Here is a 19985-nt window from a genome sequence, read left to right on the forward strand (position 1 = left end):
GGGTCTTTAACCAACTTTAGAAAATTAACCCTAAAAAAAACCAGGGCACACACCCGTGTGGAAGGGTAACACGCCTGTATGTTCATTATGACACGGCTGTGCTAATAGCCTGTGTAACACACACGGCCTAAGCCTCTAGGGACATGCTCGTGCCCCATGTCCATGTGAATTTAATTCTAAATTTAAACCTACAGGCGTTTTCACACGACCTAACACACACCCGTCATTATGGCCCGTATCTCTCACACGGCCATGACACGCCCATGTCTTAGCCCGTGTCTAAAAACCTTAACATTGTATTTCTGACGTCAGCAATCCTTAAGGGTCACATAGCCAAGGCTCACGCCCATGTGCTAGGCCGTGCTCTTCACACGGCTGAGACAATCGGTCATGTCTCTGCCCATGTGTATACTACCATGCATATTGACTTGAAATTTTTACGTGCAGAGAACACACGGCCAGACCATACACCCATGGGGCTGGTCATGTGTCACACACACCCTAGACACACGCTCGTGTATCTACCCATGTGGACAACATAAGGCTATTTACCAAGCCCTTTGCCACCCTGAAACACAATATAATGACAATCCACCATGCTAAGATTAACATAATATGATTTCTCAATCCATCAACTACATCTAAGGCTTCTACACATTCTATATATACTTAAGCAATCAACAAATTACTCATTCATGAAAGAGATTCTTGTATTCATAAAACAACTTTCAACTTTTGCCATTTTTCCATGGCCTTGTACAAAATGAATCAATTTCTAAAATGAGCCAACACATTTAGCCAATTTACATTGACACAAAACTCAAAAATTAAGGTCCTATACATGCCATAATCAAAATAAACAAATCAAACTATACCAAGTGCTTCGATTGATAGTGTGATCGAAGCCTTTAACTTCCGTTGATCGACAAGCTAATTAGGTGGCACTATAAGAAAATGGGAAGAAATAGGGTAAGCATAAAGCTTAGTAAGTTGTATAAAAATAAATAAAACGATAACTTTATTGTTCATCATCATGCTTATAACACTAAAATTGGGCATAAACACAACTTACTCATCACTATCCAACATAATTCACATAGCATATACTAATCTCACATCTCATGCATTTCATTTAGGTACCTATATCACTCACAACATGGTTATACTTTTCTTGTTTAACTTAAACTATAACTCTCACCGTTGAACCATCTGAAATACTAACAGATAGTTATTAAGCCTCACACATAGGGTACAATGCTGATGCCATGTCCCAGACATGGTCTTATATTGGCTCTCACGTTAAGTCGATGCCATGTCCCAAACATGGTCTTATACTAACACTTCATATAGCCAATGCATGTCCTAGACATGTCTTACATAGGCTTACATCTCGAGGCTGATGCATGTCCCAGATATGTCTTACACTAGACCTCGTCTCAATGTACGGTGGGAAGAAGATGAGAGAAAATAAAATATCATTCTCTCTTTATTAAATTTTATTTTTAACCAATTTTATCACCAAAACCCACCTAACCTAGTCAACATGCCTCATTTTTCCCCCTATGGCCAATCACCTCTATTTTAAGGGTCTATTTGCCCTTTAAATATGCCCAATTTGGGTTCTCTGACTATTTGGTATGTCTATCAAGTAAAATAGAACTTTTGTCCTTTATGCGATTTAATCTTTTTTCCCCATTTAAGCATGCAATCACTAAAATTAATCCACCAAAATTTTCATACTCTCATATAATCATGCCACAACACATAAAATAATATAAAAATATAATTTCTCCAACCCCGTTTTAGTGGTCCCGAAACCACTGTTCCAACTAAGTCCAAAATCAGGTTGTTACAATCTATCATCGGTAAGGGATACTTATTCTTAATCGTCAACTTGTTCAATTGTTGGTAGTCAATACACTACGCATGGATACATCCTTCTTTTTCACGAATAGAACTGGTGCTCACTATGGAGACACACTAGGGTGGATGAACCCGCGATCCAATAGCTCTTGAATTTGGGCCTTAAGCTCTACAAGCTCTTTTGGTGTCATTCTGTAGGGAGCGATGGACACTGGAGCTGTACCAGGAAAAAGCTCAATCCCAAACACTACTTCACGATTCGGAGGTACCCTAGGTAACTCTTCAGGAAAAACATTTGGAAAGTCCTTAACTGTTTTAATATCCTTAACCGAAGAATCCCTAGAATCTGAAACACTAATGTAGGACAGATACGCCTCACATCCTTTATGAACCAACTTTTCCGCCCTCAATGCAGAAATCACATTCAACAAGTAGTTCTAACATTCCCCAATTACGACTACCTAGCTATCCTCCTCAGTTCTCAGTACAACCATTTTTGTAGTACAATTTAAGCTCACTCGGTTCTTAACCAACCAGTCCATTCCCAGTATCAGATGAAACTCTCCAAAAGGTAGTTCCATCAAATCAGCTAGAAAGATATCCCCTTGGACCTCTAAAAGAACTTCTCTAAACAACTCATTTACCCTTACTGATTGTCATAGCAGACTCAGTATAGTCATCTCACTTGTAGTGCTCTCAACCAAGATACCTAAGTTCTCAGACACAATACAGGCTATATAAGAGTGAGTGGATCCTATATCTATCAGTGCAGTATAAGGTACATTATAAATAAATAATGTACCCGTGATAATGTCCAGAGCATCTCCATCCTCTCGGCGACGTGTAGCATAAACTAGAGCCGGTTACCTCGCCTCACTATGACCTACACCTCTGCCCGGTGCCCTCTAAATACGGCCTAACCCATTACCCTACTGGCCTGACTACGGCCTCTCGGTGGCTACTAAACTACCCTCTGTGGTGGTGTAGTACCCATGCCAGAAGCTTGCATCTAATCAGACCTCCGCGGATATTTTCTAATATGGTGCTCTAATGAATTGCACCTCAAACAAGCCCCAGTTCTTTTCCAACACTCGCCCTGATGGCGTCTACCATAGTCAGTACACAATAGTTATCCAATAGCAGCAATAGGAGTCCCAAATCTGATTAGTCCATCAACTCTGGCCTTTTTCTTAGGCCTCTAAATGAAACTCGAGGGCTCTAAATCCCTCTTATTCCTAACTCTTTCTCTATTCTGGCACTTAGTGCGCTTACTTCCTCAGCGGTCTTCGCCTTATCAACTGCTACAGCAAAGTCTCGCTCCCTCTGTGAAGCTATTAGAACCCTCGGATTATTCCTGTCGCCATCCTTGAAGCGAACACATCGCTCGTACTCAGTCGCCACCATACCTCGCACATAGCGGCTCAGTCGTATAAATTCGGCTTCATACTCGACCACTGATTTATCACCCTGAATTAGATTTAAGAACTCTCTCCTACAGGCATCCACATAACTGGACCCTACATACTTCCCCTAGAAAGTGGTCTTAAAGAACTCTAAGGTCAGTCGATTGGGCTGAGTGCCCTCCTTAACAGTAAGCCACCACTGATATGCCTAATCATGTAGCAGCGATACAGCACCCTTTAATTTTTTCTTGGGGGTACAGTCCAGATCGTCCATAATCCTCTCTGTAGCCTCAATCCAGTATTCAGCCACATTACGGGCAACCCCAGCGACACCCCTGAAAATCTCAGCTCTATTAGACTGAAGTCATTCTGTAACCGACCCGCGGCCTCCATCTCCAGTATTGGGCCCAACGAGCTTCTCTAAAATCCGTAACATAGCCTGGAACAGTGCTTTGTCCCCAGCCGTTCAATCATGAGATCCAATCTCAGTCATAAGTGAAACTGGTGTCTCACTACTATCCAAATTAGGTAGATTTCCAGATGATGAAGACCCAGCTCGAGCACCTCTACGGCCTCTACCACGGCCTCTTGTAGCCCATCTGCGAGTACTCTGGTGCTCATTGACTAATTGCGTTTTATCTGGATTAACAATTTTATGAATCAATTTACAGTTCCAGTGTTTATTAACAGATATTTTATGAAAACAGTATCAGAAGTGTAAAGTTTGTTTCGTATATCGCAGTGCCAATCAATGTCTGTTAATTTTACCACAGTCTCAGTATACACTATTTTAAGTGTTTTAAGTACAGTCTATCTATAGTAGTCTCAGGATATACTATCAAAAATAGTTTCAGAAGACTTACTGGATCGGCGATGAAGACTCAGTGTACCATACTTCCAATAACGACATTTAAAAATCAGTTCTCAAAAAATCACGTCCCAAGTTTTGCAACCTGGCTCTGATACCACTAAATGTAACACCCCAAACCCTACCTAGATGTTATGGTTGAATCTGACGATGTCACATGGTAGTGCTTTTCAAAAAATATGTTGTTGCTAAATCCCCTTTTCTATTTAACCCTTTTTCATTATCTTATGTTAATTTCAAATCATGTCATTCGTTTTCAAAACATTAATCATTTGCAAATCAATATTCAATCTCCAAAACATTTTTCATTGTAGAAGCTTCTAAATATTTTGTGTATTCATGGTATTTTTGATAAAACATCAATTTCATTTGAAAACTCGATTTTCACCTCACGCTAGCAGATTTAAATCATAAAAGCGTATAAATCAAAATTTAAACCAAAACTCGTAAAGGCCATAATTATAGTAAAATACTCTCAAATAAAAGCAAAATCATGAATAGGTAGTAAATTGTGTAAAAGAAGTCGTGTGGCCACCACTAAGTCCTCCGTTGCATCGAACCATCTATATCTGGGGATTACCTGTACAGATTAAACAGAATAAGTGAGTTTGCATAAACTTAGTGTGTAATCCCCATACAAAAGAACAATCAGCAACCAAAGATTCACAGTATCAGTATCAGTATCAGTCCAGCTTGGGCCTTAGCCCATCTCAGTACAAAAATAGTCATGCAGTATGGCTTCAGCCCATCACAGTATCAGTAGTAGTAACAGATATGCAGTTACAGAAATCCTACCCATCGAGCCTCTACACACCATCTTCATCTAACCCTACACTTCATGTGGGGATATAATCGACCCACCTATCCCTACACTCTAAGTAACACCAAATACGGCACTAGACAGTGATTTGCAGTTGTGCTACCCGTAATTTAGGCTCGAAGCCTTTCAGTACACTTCCTCTAATCAATACCAACCTATCCCCATGCAATGCACCATACAGTTATGTCATGCCAAATCATGGTATTATGCAGATATTTAGTACGGTATTAACAACATGCTCAGTACACAGTCATACATATCATATATGTATATTACAATCATTCAATTATTTCATTCAGTTAGGGGTCTAGGCAAGGTTACCAACCCTACAGTAGGTCCACAGTCGACTCGGGCGACTCGTGCAACCTTAGTAGTCAAACATTGAAAATAGGCTCACATACCTAAGTTGTTTACCCATGTGGGCCCACACGAGCCAAATTGGCCTTGGTTGTATGGATCACACAACCTGGCCCAAAATCTCGCATGCCCGTGTGGCCCACACAGCCCAAATCGGTCGAGCCCATATGTCACCCACGGGCCACCTGACCATTACACGGCCGTGTCTGGTGCACATGGCCTGGCCCCGTCGATCACACGCCTGTGTTATGGCACATGGCCTACCACATGGTCTACCACACAGTCGTGTGACGTCAACAGTATAGTTTTTTACTTTCGCCGAAACCTCATTTTCTGCATTTTCGGGTACACACCTAGATTTTTTTTATGCCTTTCCACTCTTAAGCAATCCTGAACCTATAATTGAACACATTTACGCTCAAAAAATGACTTAAAGTTCGATTATAACGAAACTCAAAACTTACCATAACCCAGAATAAGTGTTTAGCACTTACCTCAACACACCAATTGATTGATTATGCCCCCACGAGAGGAGAACCGCAATCCTCTTGCAAAGATGCTGTCAAAACAACCAATCAAAAGGTCCAACTTAATCACTTAATCTGAAAACATTAAGGTTTTCCTAAAAGAAAAACTTACCAAGCGCGCGACCAAACGATGAACAGCAGCGACTATTGAAAGAGAAAAGAAAAACGTAAAGAGAGGGATATTCAATGGAGTTTTCAACAGCAAGAAGAAGAAAAAGTATGAGAAGCTGAAATTTTGAAAAGGGAAAACAGAAACAACGTCAGTGGAAGAGAATGCTAGTTTTTTTTTGGAAAACTGAAAACTAACCAGATAACCCCTGATTGTCTCCACTACTCCACCACTCAGTATTTTACTAAAACTCAAACTCCTACACAGCACTAGTAGCAAAAATAAATCCCTTGCTCGTGCAGGGATTCAAACTCCAGGCCATCAATAATACTCCACTTAACTACTTGACTAGCAGGCCTATTCTAATGTAAACTTACTAACAATCAAACTTAAGCCTACTGAACAAGAGTAAAGCTTTATTTATTAAAATGCCAAAATTTTTCAAATGCAAGGCTTGAACTTAAGACCTCTCACACACACCCAAAACACTTAACCACTGAACCAGATACACAGTTGTGTCACATTTTCATGAAAACTAAAATAAAAATTTTGGGGCTTTACAAAAACCTTAAACTTTGCCCCCAAATGAAATAAAAAAACACACTAAAAAGCAAAGAAAAGGAAAACACTTGATACTAAAACCATTTCTTTTTAGAAGCCATGAAAAGGGTTTTGATCAAAGGCAGTTCATTCACTGCTCACAAATTTCTTCATTCTTATTCCAAAATCAACCAAACCCCAGATCACTCGTTCACCCTACTCACCGCTTCAACTAGATCCCGACTTAGGTTCTACTCATCCAGACCGGATTCTCCTATTAAAAAGAAGCCTGACCCTGTTATAGAATCTACTTCAGTAGCTGTCAAGGATATAGCTTTGCCTATTGAGGATGTGAGTAATAAAGGTAAAATATGGGTTAAAAAATATTAGATTTGGTTTTCTTTTTGGCAAATTGGCGACTGAGGATTTCAATTTACTAAGCTACGATCTAGATGTAACCCTATTTTTGGGATGGTTATTGGACAAGAAATATCATGATATTGGAATTGTTGTTAGTGATGCGATATCGTTTTGGATGGTGAATGTGAATTTACACTTATGGTTAGATCATAGAATTCCCAAATTAGAAGCTCAATTGGTGGTTTACAATAGTCTGACACTGGCCATTCAAAGACGAGAAGCTTTCACAATGTTTGATTGGAGTTTTAGGATTAAAGCCAATCGAAAAAGTGAGTTTGTAGGTTGGGTTAAATCCACAGCTGGTAATTTCACCACCATTGTTTCACAGCAATTTAAGCTTACAAATGTAGTTAGGTTTTACTTCAATGGGACTTACAAGGTTTGATTTTTGGTTTGGGGAAATCGTCATTTTTGTGATACGAATCAATGGAGAAGAAGACAATTTTTATCTTTAAAATTATGTGTTCTTTTTTCAGTTTACTGGGTTCAATGGTTTTTGAGATAATAATCAATGGAGAATAAAGTTTGATTTTTTTTCCCTTAAAAACCAGATGGAGAGGAAAAATTAGATTGATTGAAGAAACGATGATGATGATGATGATGCTTTTAAAATAATTTTAAAATCATTTGCTGACGTGACATATAAGACAAAAATAGTTCCACGTCAGCATTTAATTACATTTGGACCTCCACATCAGCGGTTAATGTAGACTGTTAGTCAACTAACAGCCATGTCAGCATGCCCATTAAAAATAGATTAATTTGACAAAAAAATAAATGTTATGGGTTAAAGTGATAAAAAAAAGATAAAGGGCCAAAGTGGCCAAACAGTCAAACGTTAGGGACTTTTTTTAACATTATGCCATTACTTAATTCTCCACTTATATTATTCTTTTTATAAATATTGATATCAAATATTGATATCACTCTATACAAGTTAAGATAAATATTTTTTTCTGATAAGCTAATTTCCATCAATATTAACACCCATGAAATTTAAAAAAAATGGGTCATATAATAAACAAGTATTGTAACACCCCAAAACTTGGCGCAAAAGTTTCGATCGAATTTCGGAGGTCACATTAGCCACCAAAATGGCCACTGGTTTGCAACCATTTTAGACTAAGCAATCTGTTACTCAAAATTTCAAAAACATCATTGCAGCAGAAGAAAACTCGTTATTTTGTTGTATTTTGAAATTCGTAATAGTAACACTTAAAACTTGAATGTTTATTTAATTAAATAGTCTTAAAATCAAAGTTCATGCAAAGAATCTTTCATTTTGTTCAAAAGCAAAAGAAAACCAAAACTCAAACCACAGCTCGTAAAATTTTCTTACAGTTCAAATGAAATCAGTTTATCAAAACTTAAGAAAGCTTATTTAAATCAAACCAAAATGCTTATTTCCAAGACCTCCAGTTAGCTAAGTTGAACACCTACTCTCAAGGGTTACCTAAAAAGGAGAAACTAATTGATGAGCTACATAAGCCTAGTGTGAGTCTTAAACAACGTATTTACACAGAGTTGAATAGTTAACTAAAATATTAACAAGATCACCAAATTGAATCATTAACGAAAATCATATCAAATTGGCATATCACATAATTATAATACTAAATAGAAAGGCGAATCATGTTCACGCAAATTTTTTCAAACATACACAAAAATCGAGATCATCTCATAACCAGACAATCATATGTGAAGTATTTACTCAAAAGCAAATCATATGCACTTCACACACACATGCACCCGTCCCAATACTAACTTATCCAGCCTCCACACACGATCTCCATATATCCCACACACCCTTTCCAACCTCTACACATCACATTGGGTTATGGTGAACCCATCCATCAAATTCACACCACGAAGAGGTCATTGCCTCGATATTGTTAAGCAGTCAGGCTCTGAATCAAACTTTCTTCACTTTCAAAATCAAATCCCAACCCAGAATGCAAATACACATAAAATCAATCTTACGGATATCGGACAATCTCATTTTTTTATTTCCTTAATCAATACTTGTACTGATAAACAAATTAGATTAGTAGAATCAGATTTACTCATACTCAGATTTTAGTATTCCGCACATACTCATAAACAATTACGAAAAGCTCTCAATTAATTAGATGCACAATTTCCATTAATCACATCTAGTCATTTTATTAAAACAACTTATGCGATTAGCAAAATCATATATTACAATTACATATATATAAAGAACACTCCAACAAAAATACGCCCCTCAAAGACTGTATACAAGCGACAACGATATCCCGAATACTCCAATATAATAAGATTCATATATATAAACCCACTTATATACTCGAATATATATATGACTCCAATCTCACGCATATATATATTTAACTCCTACAGACTCACACACACACACATATATATATGTGTATATACTATTTACCTTTTATGTCTTCAGCCAAATTTTAATGTTTGTTCATTTATACACGCAACAGTTAATTCTCCAACCACCCATATCAATTCAGGTAGCAATAACAAGACCAGGTATGCATGTATATATATATATATATTTTTTGTTCTGTCAAATGATCACAATAAAAAGAGCTGGGAACACCCAACCCATACCAGATCAAATAAGAAAAAACAGCAGCCAATCAAGCCAAAATAGAACGCAACAACAGAATCAAAACAAAGTTACCAATAAGCTCCAAATCTGCTTTAGCCAAGTCAACCGCTATTCCAATTTTACCATGATAAGTGACATCAAATTGACACTCATCCTCTTGCCACAGCATCCTTCAAAAATCACGAACAACTCCCTTCAGAATCAGATCAAACCTTCACTGCAACCATTATAATTGCCATTAGAATCATCCTTTCCAGGACCTCCTCTGTACCACCATTCAGAAAATAAACCGAAACCATCCCCTTAACATCCCGCCACCTTCATCCACAAGCCATAAACACACTCCAACCAGCCCCTGCTATATTGAATTGAAACCAACTTAAGAAGAAGTATCCTAAACAATACACGAGTCCACTTGGATACTCCACCCACACAATTGTGTATACATACATACTTAATCAAGTTCAGACTTCTCCTTTCTCTCAAAAGAATTAAATAGAATTAAACATGTATAACCTCGAAAATATATTATTTATCTCCACCTTCATAATTATCATTCACACTCTTTATAGATAATTACCAAGTTGAATGCTTAGTGAGCACACAAAATGAAGTGCTAATAAACTCAAATTGTTGCTCTTGCTCAGTGACTCTACTAGTGACAGTTTACAAATATCTTTATAAAGAAAGACAAAAGATGATTTTGAAATTTGAAGGTATCGTGGCTTCAATTAATCAACAATGAATTTAAGGAAATAATTTAAAACAACTTTTCAGATATTATATTTGATTCACAATAAATTGAATTAAAATTCCAACTTTAAGAAACACCAAAATTTTCAAGATAGCACTAGGAAAAAAATATCATAACGCATACAATTGTTAAAACGGAATAAAGATACTCACACAACTTAGAACGAATCAATTTCAAATATATATATAACTGCAGAAATTAAACCACAATATTTATCCCTAATTACGAGTATTCAAAAAACACACCTTAAAATGCGATTCCTATCCACAACGAACAATTGATTTGCCTTAACTCTACTGACCCGATTCAACACGTGACTAAACCAAAATCAAGAGGACAACGAAACCTTGAAACACGGCAAATGACAAGAATATCGGAGCATGTAAGGTGGCTTGAAATTACTAGAACTTCAAAGTATAACAACAATGGAATCAAAAAGAAGATCAAAGCAAAAGGAAACAAAACAAATGGTGGAAAAAGATAATGATGTAGTCACAAGAATCGAAACTGAATATATTGAAACAAAATATGAAAATGAAAAAATGGCACGTGAGAAAAGTTGAGATTCCTTTTTTTTCTAAAATTAGAATTTAAAATTAAAATTTACAAAACATAACCCATCACTTTCTTCAAACTTGGATTCAAAATTAAAACAAAATTTTCATCTTGCTCACATTAAGATTCAAACACAAGATTAAATATAAACAGAACACTTAATCACTGAATCACTAGGCTCATCATTGTCTCTCAAATATAAAAGAAAACATAAAAATCTATCAACAACTAAAAATTCACTTGCAAACTTTAATACATCTGACCCAAATTTCGGGGTGGTAAAAGTATTTGATTATTGAAACTCCACGGTAAATATGGTAGAAAAATGTGAACATATTTACTAAAAAAAAGTGAACTTAATTGCTGGGTGTAATAGAATTTATGAAGTCATCAAACTCAAAGGTAGAAATCAACTAAACCCAACGAGTCATTCCGATTGGTATATTTTTGGTATTGAAATGCAACCCCAAAAGAACCTCAAAAGTAATTAACCATGGTTAAGAGGGAATGGTAATTCAAGCAAAAAGAATAGCACCTTCTACAACACACACATATATATGTATATTTGCATGCATTATTAGAGGCAAGCAAAATTAGCTTTGTGTTTGGAGTGACGCAAAATTGAAGAAATGTTTGATACTGATGATCCAGAAGGGACAGACAGACAGATCAGATGAAGATCAGATAGATGTTAATCACCAAAATGAAATCTAAGGACAAACCTACCGATCTTAATCTCCTCCATTTATATCACTTAGCCATTTCCTCGTGGGAAGGGATCCCATATTCTCTCGTGACTCCCCCTTTATAGCCTGCATTTCATTCTTCTTCTTTCTTTCTTTTTTTTTTCGGATAAATTATAAAAATAATCACTAAATTATTAGTGTATTTCTGCTTTGATACTTATATTTAAAAAATTCTATTTTAATCACTAACATTATCAAAATTTAATATTTTAATCATTCGTCCATTAAATCACTAACGGTAACCTCTTTTTTATTAGCATAATAATAAATTTTACCCTCCAAAATACAGATTCTATCAATTGAGCCCTAAATTTAAAAAAATCAACAAATTTAGTCCTCAACTCTACACATTCTATCAATTTAGTCTTGATTCTTAAAAATTAAAAATTAAAAACTTCATAAAATAAAAATTATTTAAATATTTATTTTTCAGTAGAATACATAAGATTTTATAAAAATATATACAAATTTATAAAATAAATATTAATAAATAAATGAATATATATATTGTTCTCATTTTCTAGCATAAAAATTAATTATTGAAACAATAATTTCATAAATAAAATAATTTAAGAGGAAAAACTATGAAGAAAACTTATGTAGATTAAAATTTTCCTTTTTTTTAAACATTTAAGACCACCATGTTCAGGTTGGGTCAAAAACTACAATCTAAGGTTGAAAAAATATGAGAGTCGATGTCTTTAAAATGTTGCTCAAAACGGGTTTGTTGCAGTTGAGGTTGTGTTTGAGGGTATGCATCATTAGGGATATATAGGCAAGGACGAGGTCTTGGAGACCCAGTAGATGGAAGGTCATGCCGATAGTTCCACAACTAAATCCTAGTTCTATTATGAGATGATAGAAGAGGTGGAAATTGAGGTGTTTAAAGTGTTATTGGTGTCGGTGGTTGTGGGTGAGGGTGGTACCCAACGCTGAGCAAATTTGATAAGGATTAAGGAATAAGGCCAAATATTTAATAAAATTTATCATTTATAAAATAAACTAAAAGGAAAAGGAAAAGTTTGAATTTAGTTTAGGTATAGTTTAAGGGATATTAGAAAATATATTTTATTTATAAGATTATTATTTTAATAAATACATTTCATGTTAGATAAAAAGAAAAATGCATATTCATTTATTTATAATTTTCTATGTATTTTTATCAAAAATTAAATCTTTAAATATTTTTTTATTTTTAGAATGGTTTTTAATTTTATAATTTGGTATTTTAAGAAGTAAGACCGAATTGATAGAATGTATAAAGTTGAGAGCTAAATTTATTAAATATTTTAGAATTAGAACTAAATTAATAGAATTTATAAATATTGAAGGGCTAAATTTATTATTATACTAATAAATAAGAGACTATCATTAGTTATTTAATGGAAGAGTGATTAAAATATTAAATTTAGATAAAATTAGCGACTAAAATAAAAATTTTAAACATGAATTACCAAAATAAAATACACTAATAATTGGAACACTATTTTTATAGTTTACCCCTTTTTTTTTACCTTTTCTTTTTGACACTTCAAAGTCCACACTGGCCTTCGCACATGCCTTAAGTTCTGCAGTTCAGAGATTAGATGCTGTTGTGCATATGAATATATCAATAATATATAGTTTCTGGACGGGAAAATAGGTTGGGAGTTTTTTTTTTCTTGTTTAGGGTTCGACTTGATTTACTTTAAGATTTAGTCCGAATTCAGTGTAACCATCAAATACTGAAAGATTTAAAAACTAAAAATAAATAGATAATTATTCAAATATACTTGAATGGTTATTTGCTCGAAGGACTTCAATCTCTCTCTCTCTCCCCTGGTTTCTTGGGAAACAGACAAAAGAGAGTGCAATAGAAACAGAAGAAAGAACCTTCTAGCTTGTCGTTGTCGTATACAATACAGATTTGATTCTTTCTTTTCTTTTCTATTCCTTTTTCTTCACTTTACAAATAAGAAAAAGAAACAGAGATACAAAAAGATCAAATAAAATAATACACCCCAGCTAGCTCCTAAAGTTTCAATTATCTCAAGCACTCACTCATCAGTCTATTATCTTTTTCCTGTATGCGCTAGCTGTGTGTTTTAAGTTGTCTCTCCTTGAAATTCGCATATTCAAAACTTGGTTTTAAATATAATATTATTATTGGAAACCTTGTTGCCTGTATTTTGTATTGTTTATTACAATCATTATTTATCTCCTAGAAGAAGAAAAAGAAGATATGTTAGTATTTTGGTAAGGGTTTCGGCGGTGGTAATGTGCGAGGGGGAGGCTATGGATCATTCCAGTGTTGAAAGGATTCCATTGTGTTTTAGATATTACAATAGAATCTTCTTGGCTGTTTGTAGAGTGGGGGAGAACTAATTTTTATTATATAACATTTTCATTTTTTATATAATGATTTTAATTTATATTTTTTTATACCGTCTCCAACTCCGACACATGTCAACATAATAAGTTCTGTATCAACTTTTTAATTCTTCATTGTTGAGTCCCCTCACTCGAACGTCTTTTTAATCAGGCCACCTGTTATCTCCACCTAACTTTTCTTATGTTTTCTTGTTGTATACTTATATCAAATATTTTAATTATTATTTTCATATTATATTTATATTTATATTTTATTATTATATCGAAAATTATGGACTTTTCGGAGGGAAAAAGATTTAAAAATAAAAGAAAAGGAAGAAGCCTTTCTACTCTAAATTTTCCATACTATTCGTGGGAGCCTATAAAAATATTACATCTATGTCTTAATGCAAACAAAAATGGATTTCGTTTCCATCATTGACCCTTTTGTTTTGTATTTTGTCAAGGACATTATATATATATATATCCATATCACATGTTTCAGTTTTAGTCCCGTGGATTGGTTACATGATTAGGTTAGTAAAAGGAGGTAATTAATGTAGCATAATTTGTAATTAACGGTGAAGTAATTATTCTTGTGGGGCACGGGTGGGGTGGGAGGAACAATATAGTGTTTTAGGGTGAGTTGGATATAATTAGGTTCAAAGGATATTAACTATTACCAGAAATGTGTATGTAACATGAATAAGAAGAGGAGTCATGAGTTGTAATAAATAGTACGAGTAATATGTTATCAAGGAAAGAACAAAACAGGAATCACGAGAATGGCAACAAAAAACAAAAAACCATCAACAAAAATATCACTGTCTCCATGTCAGTCACTGCAACAACAGGAAAAATATTTTAAAAAATGTACAATTTGTATCTGCAGAAGGTCCCTGGCGGAAGTGTGAACTATATATACGGAGAGAGAGAGAGAGAGAGAGCGCAAGCGTCTGCACGTTGGAGAGGTGTTTTCCTGAGACTTGAGGAAGCATTTCCCATTATAATTGAATATCGGGACTTGAAGCTGACATTTGGTTCTTGTAAATGTTTTGGCAAAAATATATTTATATATTTATTATTTATAATAAAGGGGCTTTCAGGCAGGATGGATTAATATCTAGTAATTGATTTGATATGCCATAAAATATAAGGATAAATATGGTGTAGCACCACAGTGAAAAGAAGATGAGTGGATTTATATTTTTGGTCCATTGATATAACTTTGATTTGAAGGGCATGATCAAAAGTATATGGGCCGAGTATCTATGGGAAATTATTAGTCATCATTGTATATTTATTTTCCTTTTTTCACTTTGGACCTACTACTGTCTTTACTGTTTTTACTCATCCCAGTTCTCACTTTTATAGGATCCCTACCGTCCACTCATTGCTATATGATTTTCATGCAATCTTAACACTTGTTGCAGTAAAATCGAGGTTTTTATTACCATTTTTTTGGTTAGAAATAGTATGTATATTTTATTATGGAACCAATAAATATTCCTTGAATGTTTTTTCAAGTTGTTTCCCATTTTTCCCAAGAAAATTTTATATCCCATCCCTCTCCCATTGAAAAAGATAGAGCGAGAAAGGGGAAAAAACATATAAAAAACAAAAATATTTATTGGAAGATTACAAGAGAGAAAGGAGTTATATATTCACGTAAACTTTTAGGGCCAATAATTCAAACACCTGAGAAACACGTAAGCCAAGAAGAAAGCTGAAGACCCAAAGTGCCAAGGGCTAAACCTCCATTATTATATACAAAATGTAAGTATGGTCAGTAAAGGTAGTAGTTGGCAGCAGAGCCAAAGGGGATGTCTATCCATCATTTCATATATTTAAGTTTGGAATCTTACAAAAGCAAAGAAGAAGGCAAAAGAGAAATGGAAGAAGAAGAAGAAGAAGAAATGAACAGGCTTTAAATCCCATCAAACATCTCGATTTATCCTTTTCCTTGTATCTGCTATATTAATATAATAAATAAAAACAAAATAAAGTTGATGGGATTCGAAAATGGTAGGGTTTGTTGGGTTGGTGATATTAAACAACAAAAGGAAAACTACAAAATGAACAAAGGGACTGGCGAAATGAATATTTTTTCAACGGTTCAAGAATATCTTAAGGTTTATTCAAATTTTGGAATATTATTGATCTTATTAATTATTATAATAATAAAGATGCTGGCCTGTTTAGTTAAGCTTTTGCATCTAGTTATATATGCTATACCCCTCCCCAATCTATAAGATGGCTTTGACTCTCATGTTAATTCTGCCCAGAGTTATGAACTATTCGGCCATCCACCCTAATGGAGGAGGCATAGACCTTCTACTCTCATAACTACGACCTCTTAGCCAATCTTTTCGCCCTTAGAAATAGGGTAGACACCTATTTTTTATGCACTAACACTCTCCAAGTGTAAAAACATTTTGAAGATCATTGGAATCACCTAGACACAACAACTAATTGGTACTGAATAGCAAAATACACCCCATTGGTGCACATCCTTCATGTATTACACGACTACAACATCTTTCATAATAATTTACCACGTCCTGCTAATGGATAAAGAGATCTCTTCTATAAATATTTGGTGCAATCACCTGCTTCAGCAAGCAGTCTATCCTCTTTTTCTATTTCTGATTCTCTGCTTTTTTTAAGTGAATCAGCTTCTTAATATGAATTTTACTGACAGATTCGGTTTTTGACATCTATATTCCAATCCTAAGGTCTTACAGAAAAATATACTTAAGGGAACTAAAAGCAAAGGGAGAGGGGGAGAGAGGGTTTCATTGTAAATTGCCAAGGACTGACTTCACCCATGTCAGTGCCTGATTTTAAATGGGTGTGCGAGGGATCCATTGTCAGACAGAGAAAATAAAAAAGGAGATTGGGAGGTTGAGAGTCACGGGTTTGTCTTGAAATGCCCTTATTTCACAGTCCTAGACTGTCACATAGACACATATTCTCTCTCACTAAAATAACCCCATAAAAATATAATAATACAAAATCCAATTTCCATAAGGATTTCAGTTGGTGTTTAATAAATAATGATTATAAGTTTATAACCCAACCCCCAGAATCATTCACCCTCTCTCACCCAACCACTATCTCCTTTTTTTTCCTCTCAATTTCTTTCATTTGAGCAGTTCTTTCCATGGCTCTGATGGTTGATAATTGTGAAGGGGTATTACTATCACTAGAACCCCACAAAGCAGTGCCAGCACCGTTCCTCACAAAAACCTACCAACTAGTCGACGATCCCACCACCGACCACATAGTTTCATGGGGTGAAGATGACACTAGTTTCGTAGTTTGGAGACCTCCTGAGTTTGCTCGTGACTTGCTTCCAAATTACTTCAAGCACAACAATTTCTCTAGCTTTGTTAGACAGCTCAACACTTATGTATATCTCTCTTTTGTCTTCAGTTGCTAATCATAATTCTTTTGGATTTGTACTTATCTGGGTTTTTTTTATATTGAATACTAGGGTTTTAGGAAGATTGTACCAGAGAGATGGGAATTCGCCAATGAGTTCTTCAAGAAAGGAGGAAAGCACTTGCTTTGTGAGATCCATAGAAGGAAAACTGCGCAGCCATCCATAAACCATCATTATCACCCTCACATCCCACATTCTGCTTTAAATGCCCCTAGTTTCTTTCCATTTCCAACTCAAGTCAGCATCTCCCCAACTGACATGGATGACTCACCACCACTTTCTTCCCCTAGAGGAGCCACCGGAGGATATGGTAGCTCGGTCACAGCTTTATCAGAGGATAATGAGAGGCTAAGAAGAAGCAACAGTTTGCTGATGTCTGAACTAACACATATGAGAAAGCTTTACAGTGATATTATCTATTTCGTTCAAAACCATGTTAAGTCTATCACTCCTAGCAATTCTTACTCTCCTTCTTGGCTTCTTTCTGGTCCTCCTCCTGCTGTTAATACCAATACTTCATTATTGCAAAAGCCATTGAACCAGCTTCTTGGGTATTATCCAAAAAGCCCAAACCCCCAATTTCAGGGTTTGAACTCTCCAACGGCCACATCTCAGAGCTCCTTAACCATTGTGGAAGAACCAAGCAGCAATAGTTGCAAAACAAGGCTCTTTGGTGTACCATTACACTCAAAAAAGAGATTGCATCCTGAGTACAGTACTGCAGCAAACATGGAGACTAGCAAAGCACGTTTGATCTTGGAAAAAGATGATTTAAGGTTGAACCTTATGCCTTCTTCTACATGTTAGATTCCCATACCCATTGAACTATGTTCTAACTTTTGATTTTCTTGGGGTTGCGGATATTGAGATGGTCTGCGGGGTGGTGTATGGAGGTGTTTGTAACTTAAATGTATACAATATTATAACCACATGAATGAATGAATGTGGGTTTTGGTCATCAAACTCTCAAAAACACCAATCCTTTTTCTTTGATTCTTTCCTCAGTTTTTCATTGGTGCAATTTACTGTTCGTACGCTTTTCCCTTTATTCATCATTCTGATATATATCTGCGTTTTCCAGTTGCATATATAGATACTTGCATTAATGGAGGAGAGAGTGAGAAACATAGAGTGAAAAGGAAAGCTGAGGAAGTCTCTGGCAATGGCTGTGTCATCGACAATTTCTCTAGGGCTTTCTTTCATGACTCCTTTAATGTATGATACGTACAAACATGCTTTGGCATACCATACGAAACGATTTACTGAAAAAGAACAGCAGATATCACATTCGGTTCTCGGTTTTCAATAATATAGTTATCGGTGTAATTATGACTATTATTGTCAAAGAAAAAACAAGGTTATCATATCGTTTAATGAAGATTAAAATCTCCATTATCATTTCTTGTTCCTATCAAATGTCAGACAAACCCCTTGACTGGTAGCTAAACAAATTGAAAACCCCAATTCCAATTTCTTGTTAAAAACCCATTTCTCTGTAATGGCTTTAAACCTGTCCCACTCTCACAAAAATCTCTAAACAAGTAAAGTTTTACATAAAGTTTGACCAGGCAATTCAACAGCTTCTTTGGTTTTTGGCTGTGGAGAAAAAAAAGAACCTCTCTGCTCTTTCTTGAATCCTGTGATATTTGCATATATATGCAAGTCAGAAAAACTACATAGAGACAGTGGAGAAACGGTGAAAGTAAGTTAAGAAACATATATAGAATAGAAGTGCCTCCCCACTCTCCAGACCTGAAAAGCATAAAAGTTTCAATATATAGTAATTCTTGCAGTATCTTTGTCGTGCCTATGATTTCTATTTTTTCTTTTTTTTTCAAATAATAAGTAAATAACTAAAACACCCATAACCCTAGGTACCTATTTTTGACATTATATATATAGGTCTTTGCACTTTTTGTTGGCTATGACACGTGACTTAGACATTAGTGCACGTGTGATGTGGAAAGATACGTCTAGTCTGGAGAGAAAATTCAAAAACCAAACTACTTAACAAAAGTACAGTTTGGGGGTTGATGGGTCTTGAACACCATATGTGGATCTTTGGTAAAGGTGGATATATATTTAAGTAAATTTTAATTAAAGAAAAGTAAATGTATTTTTTCTTATATAAATATTAACATATTTAAGTTATAAATAAGCTTACCTTTCAACAAAGATCTCATTAATAAAAAAAATTAAAGTACCTTTAAATAATATAATTTAATTTAATTATGAAAATTATTTTCATAATTTTTTAAGTGAGTTTATGTTCAATTCATTTGTAACGTCAACTTAATTAGGGACTTAAAAAATAGTATATACATAACACAAATTATGAGAATGAATAATAAATAAAGATTGTTCATGGTACACTTGTTGTAAATAAACATAATTAACAATATGAAGTAGTCACGGTTAGTAAATGATTTAGGAGATTCTTCGACCCTATTCAAGTTTTGGATTGGAGTATAGCCTCCGAATCTTATTAATTCAGTTGTGCCAGTGGAAAATTGAGGTAACTATAAGTAACTACAGTTTATTCCCTTTCATCATTCACGAAACTATACTCAAGTAAGCTATTCAATCAAATACCAAATTATCTCACTTTGTATTCTAAAAAATCT

At 34.9% G+C, this 19985-nt stretch overlaps 1 protein-coding gene across 1 annotated transcript; it reads left to right on the forward strand.

The window, feature by feature from the left end:
• The first annotated feature begins 16838 nt into the window (after nt 1–16838).
• LOC107917557 (heat stress transcription factor B-4) lies at nt 16839–18357 on the forward strand. The gene is made up of 2 exons (XM_016846885.2): nt 16839–17328; nt 17413–18357. Exons 1-2 carry the CDS (start codon nt 17080–17082, stop codon nt 18166–18168), a joined length of 1005 nt encoding a protein of 334 aa, XP_016702374.1. The 5' UTR covers nt 16839–17079; the 3' UTR covers nt 18169–18357.
• Nucleotides 18358–19985: the final 1628 nt, after the last annotated feature.

The sequence above is a fragment of the Gossypium hirsutum genome, chromosome A01 (genome assembly GCF_007990345.1).
Source record: "Gossypium hirsutum isolate 1008001.06 chromosome A01, Gossypium_hirsutum_v2.1, whole genome shotgun sequence".
NCBI lineage: Eukaryota > Viridiplantae > Streptophyta > Magnoliopsida > Malvales > Malvaceae > Gossypium > Gossypium hirsutum.